The sequence below is a fragment of the Psammomys obesus genome, unplaced genomic scaffold (assembly GCF_907164565.1).
Source record: "Psammomys obesus unplaced genomic scaffold, mPsaObe1.curated_primary_1811, whole genome shotgun sequence".
NCBI classification, from domain to species: domain Eukaryota; kingdom Metazoa; phylum Chordata; class Mammalia; order Rodentia; family Muridae; genus Psammomys; species Psammomys obesus.
In genome coordinates this window covers 1,993,619-2,003,727 of record NW_026592509.1, presented here as the reverse complement: position 1 = coordinate 2,003,727, position 10,109 = coordinate 1,993,619, and the positions used below count along the sequence as shown (strand labels likewise).

At 55.1% G+C, this 10,109-nt stretch overlaps 1 protein-coding gene and 1 long non-coding RNA gene across 3 annotated transcripts in view; one reads left to right on the top strand and one right to left on the bottom strand.

Moving 5' to 3' along the window:
* Positions 1-7,422, top strand: part of Napsa (napsin A aspartic peptidase) — a 14,308-nt gene extending 6,886 nt beyond the window's left edge. Inside the window, exons 2-9 of one of the 2 annotated variants that reach the window (XM_055613592.1) lie at positions 1,049-1,175; positions 1,257-1,380; positions 1,498-1,616; positions 2,146-2,345; positions 4,318-4,440; positions 4,534-4,678; positions 5,024-5,122; positions 5,814-7,422. In XM_055613592.1, the coding sequence (XP_055469567.1) occupies positions 1,049-1,175; positions 1,257-1,380; positions 1,498-1,616; positions 2,146-2,345; positions 4,318-4,440; positions 4,534-4,678; positions 5,024-5,122; positions 5,814-6,035 (1,159 nt within the window). In that variant the 3' untranslated portion in view covers positions 6,036-7,422. Of the gene's footprint in view, positions 1-1,048; positions 1,381-1,497; positions 1,617-2,145; positions 2,346-4,317; positions 4,441-4,533; positions 4,679-5,023; positions 5,123-5,813 lie in introns of both variants that reach the window. The other variant, XM_055613591.1, reaches the window with a different exon arrangement.
* Positions 1-9,692, bottom strand: part of LOC129681588 (uncharacterized) — a 19,915-nt gene extending 10,223 nt beyond the window's left edge. The window contains exon 1 of the long non-coding RNA XR_008720861.1: positions 9,632-9,692. This is a non-coding gene — a long non-coding RNA (uncharacterized LOC129681588). The remainder of the gene's footprint in view (positions 1-9,631) is intronic.
* Between the last annotated feature and the right edge of the window lie 417 nt (positions 9,693-10,109).

The following is a 10,109-nucleotide window of genomic DNA, read 5'->3' as shown; positions in this document are numbered from 1 at the left end:
TATATATATATATATATATATATATATATATATATATATATATATAATGGTTATATAAGGTGGTTGTAAACCACCCAAGGTTCTCTGCTAGATCCCCAAGCATTTGGGTTTTTGTTCTGTTTTGTTTTCATTTATTTATTTAATCACTTTGCTGCCTGATCCCAGCCCCCTCCTTCCTCTCCTCACAGTCCCACCTTCCCGTCCCTTCCCCTATTCCCCCCTCTCTGTCTCAGAGAAGGAGCCCCCGTGAGTACCAACCCACCCTGGCACCTCAAGTCATCAGGACTTAAGCTCATGCTCTCCCACAGAGGCCTGATAAGGAGCCCAGCTAGGGGGAAGAGATCCAGTGGCAGGCAGCAGAGTCAGAGACAGCCTCTTCTCCCATTGTTAGGGAACCCACATGCTGACCAAGCTGCACATCTGCTACATACGTGTAGGGGCCTAGGTCCAGCCCATGGCTGCCCTTTGACTTTTGACTGGTGATTCAGTCTCTGTGAGCCTCCCCTAAGGGCTCTGGGTTGGTTTTTTTTTTGTTTGTTTGTTTGTATTTTGTTTTGCTTTTGTTTTTTGAGACAGGGTTTCTCTGTGTAGCCTTGCCTGTCCTGGACTCACTCTGCAGACCAGGCTGGCCTTGAACTCACAGAGACCCACCTGCCTCTGCCTCCCTGAGTGCTGGAATTAAAGGTGTGTGTCACCATCACCAGGCTCCCCAAGTGTTCTTAACCACTGAGCCATCTCTCCTGCTTCCCTTCCCATCAACTTTTTTTTCTTCAGTCTTTGGAACTTGCTGGGAATGCCAGTTCCTGGGGAACAGCTTACCTTAAGGCACTCGGATGTTGGCAGGCCTTTGAGTCTATACACTGGGGATAGCTTTTTTTGTACGGCGGTGAAGCTGCCCTCGGCAGCACTTCCTGGTCACTGTGGAGCTGTAGTCAGTGACTGCTACTGCAGGACCTCAGGGACCTTCAGCATCTGTGCAGGGCGTCTAGCACACGAAGGTCTGCTGGACCTATGGTTTTTTCATTGCCCAAACTCCCTCTCTCTCTAGAGTTCCTCTTCGCCGAGTCCATCCTGGACACAGGTTCTTAAGCCCACTGAATGGATGGGGACAGCCTCCTAGCACCTCCGCCTCTGGTGACGAGCGCTCCTTTGTGCCTCTGTCCAAGTTCATGAATGTGAGTCCCAGCCACCATGTTCCCGCCCTTGCGGCAGAATATTCAGCTCCTCATTTGCTCTGTGTTCTCTTGTGCCACCAGGTCCAGTACTTTGGAGACATTGGTCTGGGAACACCTCCTCAGAACTTCACTGTTGTCTTTGACACGGGTTCTTCCAACTTCTGGGTCCCATCCTCGAGATGTCATTTCTTCAGTTTGGCCTGCTGTGAGCTTTCCTGGGGAACAGGCCAAAAGGGGTGACGGGAGAAGAGGGGCTTGGGCTCAGTATCCCCTCGGCTGTTTCCCATTTCCTGAGTGATGCCTGTCTCCCGAACTGAATTAGGGTTTCACCATCGTTTCAACCCCAAGGCCTCCAGCTCCTTTCGGCCCAACGGGACCAAGTTTGCCATTCGCTATGGGACCGGACGGCTGAACGGAATCTTGAGCCAGGATGATCTGACTGTGGGTGACTTCGGCCACACAAGACTTTCAGTTTAGAACCCAGGATGTACCACCACCTAGTTCAGAGAAGGGTTTGAGGAGGCAGGCCCTGATGGGAGCGGGGGAGGGATTATTGAGAAGAGGTGGGGTTCTCCTAGAGATGGGGTGACTGAGGTCGGAGTGGAGGAAGTCTCCTGGACAGGGGTGGAGCTTCTTAGAAAAAGGCGGGGTCTCCTGGGGAAGGAGCTAGGGTTACTAGGGAAGAGATGGGGTCTCCTTAACAAGAGGAGGGGGCTTCTTGTGAAGGGGCGGGGCCTCTTGTGAAGGGGTGGGACATCTGAGAGGCTGCCTTTGCAAATAGGCATGGCCTCCCCAGAAGTGGAGCTTCCTGGGTGGAGGGGTGGATTCCCTTGAGCAAACGTGTGTGGCTTCTAGGGAAGGGGTGGGGATGGATCTAGATTCTTTCCCCGAAGTTTCCAAGCAGGATCTCAGCCATAGGAGGGTACTGTCTTTCCTAGAGGTAACTGGTCCCACTTCAACTCTCTCCTAGATCGGGGGAATCCACGGCGCCTCTGTGATATTTGGAGAGGCTCTGTGGGAGCCTAGCCTGGTCTTCGCGTTTGCCCATTTTGATGGGATTCTGGGCCTCGGTTTCCCGACTCTAGCTGTGGGAGGAGTTCAGCCTCCGCTGGACACACTAGTGGAGCAGGGACTGCTGGAGAAACTCGTCTTCTCCTTCTACCTCAACAGGTACTGTGTGCGAGTTGTCTCTGTGCCTGAGAGTGCAGCTATTGCGAAAATGCCCTCCCCCAGGGCATCCACCTCCTCCTTAGCTCCCAATACCTAAGCACCCTTCCACCACAGTTTCCTCTGGGGGACCAACGGCTTCATTTGGCATCTTGCAGAGCATAGGTGAGGTGTTCCTCTCCCTAAAAGGCTGTGCCCGAAAAGCCTCTACCCAGCAGAGATGAGGGAGTCCCTGTAACTCCATAGATGTAACCTCCCCTAGTCTTCCCTAGCCTACACACTCCCCCAGGCCATGAACAAGTGAGCAGAGCTGCCCGGGAGGGAGCAGCTGGATGCTCAGATGGCCCTCCTCACGCTATGAAGGGGTGCAGTCAGTCAGCAAGCCCAGCTGGCATGAGCTTTTGCAACAGGGCACGGCTAAACTTTCACGATGGCGGCTGCTTGGCTTGGCACACAGTCTCAACTCCAGCCCCAAGAAATTTCCTTCAGGAAATCCCATCATCAACACAGGAAGTCCATTGGTCCTTGAAGGAAGTCAGCCTCCCAACACAAGGGCTTCCACCGGCATTCAGGAAAGTGCTTACCCAATACAGAAACACAAGAAACCCCACAACCTAAGTGAGGCATACCAACAACACTCACCCTGGGCTCACAAGGCCCCAGGCTTTGAAATCAAACAGAAAATTCCATGCACATTCGACAAGTACTCCACTTTGGGGCCCTTGCCTCACCCCAAAGACAGCCCACCCTCCGCTGCAGAGTCCCGCCCGGAGCGAGGATCTTTTACTCACCAGCCTTTAGGAGGTGCAACTTTATATTCAAAAAGCCTCCCCCCCCCAACCAAGCATGGTGGTGCATGCTGTCATCTCAGCACTTGGGAGGTGGAAGCAGGAGGATCAGAAGTTCAAGATCATCCTTGTCTTCTTCCATTCTCCCTATCTGGGACCTGCCCACACAACCCCACTGTCTTGGCTAGGATTACCATTGCTATGATAAAACCCCAGGTGGTCGTGCATGTCTTTAATCCCAGCGCTTGGGAGGCAGACGCACACAGATCTCTTAAAGTTCGAGACCAGCCTGGTCTACAGATCGAGTTCCATTACAGCCAAGGCTACACAGAGAAACCATGTCTCCAAAACAAAACAAAACAACTCCCTATTCCCCCCCCCAAAAAAAAACCCACTATGACCAAAAGCAAGTTAGGGAGGAAAGGGTTTAATTGGCTCGTGCTTCTGAATCACTGGTCATCACTGAAGGAAGTTGGGACAGGGACTCAAACAGGGCAGCATTTCAGTTGGGGTTTCTATTGGTGTGAAGAGACACCGTGAATTTATTTGGGGCTGGCTCACAGTTTTAGAGGTTTAGTCCATCATTGTCATGGTGGGAAGCATGGTAGCATGCAGACAGACATGGTGCTGGAGAAGGAGCTGAGAGTTCTACATCTTGATTGGAAGGCAGAGCAAATGACAGGCTTGGCTTGAGCTTCTGAGTCTCAAAGCCCACCCCCTAGTGACACAGCTCAACAAGGCCACACCTCCTAAAAGTATCACTCACTATGAACCTATGGGGCCCTTTTATTTCAAACCAGCACAGGCACAAACCTGGAGGCAGGAATTGACACAGAGGCCATGGAGGGGTGCTGCTTACTGGCTTGTTCCCTGTGGCTTGCTGGCCTGCTTTCTTAGATTACCCCAGAACCCCTGCCCAGAGGGGACCCCACCCACAATAGGCTTCACCCTCTCACATCAATCACTAATAAAGAAAATGCCCTACAGGACTGCTGATAACCTGATCTTATCAAGGTACTTTGTCAGCTGAGGTTTCCTACTCTCCAGTCACTCTAAGCTGGTGTTAAGTTGACATAAAACTAGCCAGCCCGCCCACCTAGAAGCCAGCTGGCAGACCGTGCCACCTTGGCTCACCTCTGGCACCAACAGATAAAACACCAGCCTCTCACTGCACTTTGCCTCTGCAGGGACTCTGAAGGGTCTGACGGGGGAGAGCTGGTCCTGGGGGGCTCAGACCCAGCTCACTACATACCCCCCCTCACCTTCATACCAGTCACCATCCCTGCCTACTGGCAAGTCCACATGGAGAGGTGAGGAGCCTGGCCTCGGGGTGCTCGAGCTGAGGGTGTGGACGCCCAGGCCCTACCTCCGATGACAGCCCCTGCCCTATCCTTCCCTCACAGTGTGAAGGTTGGCACAGGGTTGAGTCTCTGTGCCCAGGGTTGTGGTGCCATCCTGGACACAGGCACATCCCTCATCACAGGAACTAGTGAGGAGATCCGGGCCTTGAATAAGGCCATTGGGGGATTTCCCCTCCTGACTGGGCAGGTGAGGCCCACTCCTGGTTCTGGCCAATATTCTTCGGAGGGGCGGAGGGCTTGGTGGTAGACTTTGGGTGGGAAGCTGCTGCCTACACAACAAAAACAGGTAACCAGGAGGTAAGAAAAAGGGCAGGTGGGACCGGAGGGCTGAGTGATGAGGTAGAAGGCAGTAGGGGGAAGCAGCGCGCTTTCCAGGTGGATTGGGGAGAGAAATGTGGACTTAATAGAAGCCTACAGAACAAGCCTTTGTACAGGAGGCCCAGAATACCTGACTGCCTAATATAAGCTGTGCTCGAGGGCACTGGCGAGCAAGAGTCACCTGCCTACCTTCACTCTTCCTCTTCTTCTGCAGTATCTCATTCAGTGTTCCAAAATCCCAGAGCTTCCCACTGTCTCCTTCCGCCTTGGCGGAGCGTGGTTTAACCTCACAGGCCAGGAGTACGTCATCAAGGTAAGGCAGCTGCCATATTGACATCAGAGCAACAAAACTGAGCTTGAGAGGATGGAGCCGGGGCTCTGACTTCACCAAGCTGGGAATCCAACACAGGAACTTTGCCTTTAGACAGGGTCTCACAGTGTAGCTTTGGCAGACCTAGAATTATTACCATAGACTGGGCTGACCTCATATGCAGAGATCCTCCTGCCTCTGCTTCTGAAGTGCTGGGATTAAAGGCCTGTGCCAGTACACCCAGGCTGAACGTTGCCTTTCCTTTTCTACTTTTCAAAAAAGATTATTTTTGTGTGCACAATGCACTTGTGTACAAGTCGGAAGACAATTCAAAGGAACTGACTTTCTCTTACTGTGTGCAGTCTGAGGACGGAACTCGGTCGACAGACTTAGCAGCAAGCACCTTTACCAGCGGAGCGCCTTCCTTCCGTTCTTCTCTTCCTTCCTTCCTCCTTCCTTCCTCTCTATATCTTTCTTTCTTTCATGAGGTTTAAGTATGTAGCCCAGGCTGGCCTTGAACCCTCCTACTCCCCTCCCCACCCCACGCGCCACCCTCCTGCCTGAATCTCTGGAGGGCTGGCATCGCTGGCTGGTAGCACCATGCCCAGCTACAAACACTGCTTGTCCTCTTCTGGGTACAAATCAAACCCGGAACCCCGTGACACACAATGTCCCCCGTGTTGTCACCTTGCAGATTTTTCAGAGCGATGTTGGCCTCTGCCTGTTGGGCTTCCAGGCCTTGGATATCCCGAAGCCTGAAGGACCCTTCTGGATCCTCGGGGACGTCTTTTTGGGGTCCTACGTGGCCGTCTTCGACCGAGGGGACAAAAACAACGGCCCCCGCGTGGGTCTGGCGCGTGCTCAGCCTCGAGCAACCAGACCGGCAGGAGGAGCTACGCAGGCACAGTTCCTCTGAGGACGCCCCGGTTAGGGTACATTCCCACAAGAGCCACAGAGGCTATGTTTTTTTCCAATGAAAAAAAAAAAAAAAATCCACTTTCCATTTAAGGAACCCGCTTGGGTAACTTTCGGGTAGGGGAAATGAGTGTCTGGAGTTGAGGAAGAGAGGGGAGGGAAGGGAAGCATCCTATTCTGCCGTGCGCGCGCCCGTGAGAGAGGTCCGGGAACAACCCCCCGCGAAGCTTCTGGCCCGCACAACGCGGAGCATCACGGACTTTGTAGTCCTCTCCCCGCGGGCGTCGCGATGACAGCAACAGGTGGCCGCGGTGGTGAAAACGTTAAGGGTTCTCCAGTCCTGGTTCTACGGAGCGAGCTCACCGTCCTGCGGACCTTGTGCGTCCTACCCTCCCTCTGGGGATTCCAGGACCCCCGGGCCTGCCGTAGAGGCGGAGCCCGTAGACCTGGGTCGTGGGAAGCAGGGCTGTCCCTCCTCCGTTGTCACAGGCCGCTCAGAGATTCCGGGACTCAGTCAGCCCTCCTCCACCGCCAGATTCCTCCTGTCTCCTCCTCACCGAAACTTGGGGTGAGTTCGGGGGAGGGGGCGGAGGCTCAAGCTCTCGGGGCGGGAAGACAGTCTGCAGCTCAGCTTGTGAGACAGGGGACGGGACGGGAGACCAAAGCTTGCAGCGGAAGGATCACCCAGACTCTGAGCTTTGAAAGGGGAGGGGCAAGATACTTGCGTGTGGAGTCGTTTTGCTTGCTTGTTTGTTTTGGTTTTTCGAGACAGAGTTTTCTCCGTGTGACCCCTGGCTGTCCTGGAACTCGCTCTGTGGACTAGTCTGGCCTCGAATTCAGAGAGATCCAGCTGCCTCTGCTTCCAGAGGATTGGGATTAAAGACATGCGCCACCACAGCCTGGCTGTGTCTCTCTGTGTATTGGGGTCTTTTGCTGTGACTCTTCACAGTCTCTGTTTTACTAAGACTCTCCCTGGATTTTGCATTGATGGGTGGGGTGTAGGGGTCGGAGCAGAAAGGAATCTTAGCAGTCCAGGAGGGGAAGGCTGGTCCTACTGACCTGGCCTTGGAAGTAAGGGAGGGGACAGCGGGAGGGATGGCAGAGGTGACAGAACGTGTCTGGGGAAAGAATGACTATGGATGCAGTGGACCAGGACTGAGAAAAAAAAAGTCTCCAGAAATGAGCAACTCAGCCTTGATTCTGGGTGTCCTGTGATGGGAGCCCCACCCAGTCTCTGGCTGAAGGAAAGTAGTTCTCTAGTGACAACCCCGCTCTGGTGAGGCTATGGGAGGGACGACCACACCCAAGTTTCCAGGGCTCCATGAGTGTCCCACTGTTGGCTGCTCTTTATCCCCACCTCTAACCCCTGTTAGAGTCTTCTCTCTGTTTCCTCCCTCGCCAGCCTCCACCTCACCCCCACCTTCTAATCTTTCGGGGTAAACAAAACAAAACAGGACACTGATTTATTTGGGGGACTGAATCCAGTGTCTGTCTGCTGTCCCAATCAGGCCGTCAGGGTGGATGTGAGGTGTAAGGAGGACTGTGCATTAGGTCCAGCCGCTGCTGCATTCCCAAACCGTGCACCAGCACGCAGCCCTATTCACAACGGACCTGGGGCCCACCCAACCCCTTACAGCAAGTCACAGCTTCTCTCCGTGATATGCCAGAGTTATGAGTGCACAGTGAGTGAGTGAGTGCCTCCATTTTCTGCCCTGGTGGGTCCCTCAGAGTCGTGAAGGCTCCAGAAGAGGGGGTCCCAGGGTCTGTGGAGGGTGAGGACTCACTCCTGGGTGGCACGACAGGCTGGCCCCACTTCTGCAACGCTACAATGACACAGACTTAACCACTGCCAGGATGGGGCTACACTAGGGTAAGGAACCCAGAAACAGAGGAGCCAAGAACCAGGAGAGGGAGACAGAGACCCACAGAGAGACAGAGTCCAAGACAAGACCAAGACAACCAGAGACACAGAGGAAACAAGACCCTGGGGAAGTGGGGCGCAGAGACCCTGTGAGAGAAACAGAGGCCCAGGGAGGGGTGGGGAAGAAAAAGGTGGGGATAGAGACTCAGTGAGAGACAGAGACGGGGCAGGGGGTGCCAAAATCCCAGAGAGAGATATGCATAGACCCAGAGGGAGAGATAAGTGACCTAGAGAGAGGGACTGAGACCCAGTGGAGGAAGATGAGAAAGACCCAAAGAGAAAGCTGAAACTCATACCGAGAGACAGACCGAAATGGAAGAACGGAGACTTAGAAAAGAGGAACCAGATACCCAGAGTGGTGGGGACAGGTGGGAGGACAACGGAGAAAAGGTGACACACATAAGCGGGTACGGGGCTGGAGATGAAAATACGAACCCGCGTGGCGCCTGCAGAGGGAGGCGACGCGCCAGCGACCGCCGCAGCCGCAGCCGCAGCCCGTGACCCGCCCTCTTCGCTCCTGCAAGCGCCTGCTCTGGCTGCAGCCCCAGCCGCAGCCACTGCGCTTGCGCACTGCCGTCCCTACGCCTAGGCCCGCCCACGGGGCGGGGCCTGCCCTCTAGAAGGTGTGCGGTCCGGGTCCGGTTCTCCCTTCTTCCTCCGTAGGCCCGCCCCTTCCCATTGGTTCCACTTAAACCTATGCTTGAGAAGCTATTGGCTGCGCTCCCGGCAGTGCCCCTCTCTGCATGCCCTGGTGCCCACTCCTTTACCTATCTTTTGGCCCTGCTGCCTGTAATCTTTGTGGTCTACGCCTCATTCCCTTTCCTCCACAAGCTGGAAACCTTTGCCCCTTCCCCCAAGGCTTCGTGGACTGTCCTCCTGGGCCTCTGACACGGAATCTCTATTCCAGCCCACCCGCACCCCGTGTCCAGCAGTGTCCTTCCCCTAATAGGTGTCTTATTTCCCGTCCTCCATGCCACCAGCCGGCTCCTGGCGCTCTAAAGGCTCGTTTTCGGTGTCCCACTTTGCCATCCACTCACCTCGTCTTCCTCCGCACTACTGAATATGTTTCCTACCCCCTAGAGACCCCGCCCACCTGCCTGTGTCTCTTCCCAACCATCCGCAACCCTCTTCTTCCAGGTCCAGCCCCTTCTAACGAAGTCCAAGTTTGCAACCTCCAGGGTCTGGCGGTGCTCACCTGCCATCTCAGCTATTCGGGAGGCTGAGGCAGGAGGACAGCGAACCTCAGGCCTCTCTGGACTCCATGGCTTACAGCCTCTGCCTCCCCTAGCTTTCATCCAGAAATTCCCAGGCCTCTCCTTCCATCTCTTACCACTGCGTCCCAGTATCTTCCGTGTCGCCTATCTCCTGTTCTTATTTATTTATTTATTTAATCGAATTCCATCTCCTCCTCCAGTTCCGGTGCACCCCAGGTGAGACCCTCCTCCTTACTGTCCTGGCCCAATAAGGACTGTTAATCATTTCTTGAGTCCTGCCTGCCAGGGCTTAGGCGAGTGACCATTTGATTTCTTTTTGTTAGCTTCTCCTACTGTGGTTCCCCAAAAAAAAGAAAGAAAGAAAAGCTATCAAGTAGCCCAGGCTGGCCTCGATCTCACTATGCAGCATGACCTTGACCGCCTGATCCCCCTGCCTCCACCGCACCTGGCTCTTTCTCATACCTTGCTCCGAGGTCTCCATTTTCGCCGTGCTGCTGAGTTAGGCATTTTTAGGGTCCCCTTGACGCCCCGCCCTCTTCTAAGTAGGATCCAATCCCCGAGCTTGCTGAGCAACCTCGCCTCCTCTAGCTAGGCTTGGTCGGAGTCCGCCTAGCCGTGGCCCCGCCCCTCCCCTCAGCCCAATCAGCTCCCGTCCTCCCTCCACCTACCCAATCACGCCCTCCCCCTCCATTCATCTTCTCCTCTGGTCCAATCACGTTGGCCCCTCCACCCGGGCCCCGCCCTTGAGGCCCTGCCCCCCCCTCGCCCCGCCTCCCTGTCCAATGCTCAGTTCACTGTGCGTCTGGTCGCTCCGCGGGCGCCAGAGGGCCGGCGAGCAGCAGCCGCAGCCGGTGCCAGCGCCGCAGCCGCCCGAGCCCGCGCCGCCGCCGCCGCCACCACAGCAGTGCGCGCAGCCCGGCCCCGCCGCGTCCCCGGCGGG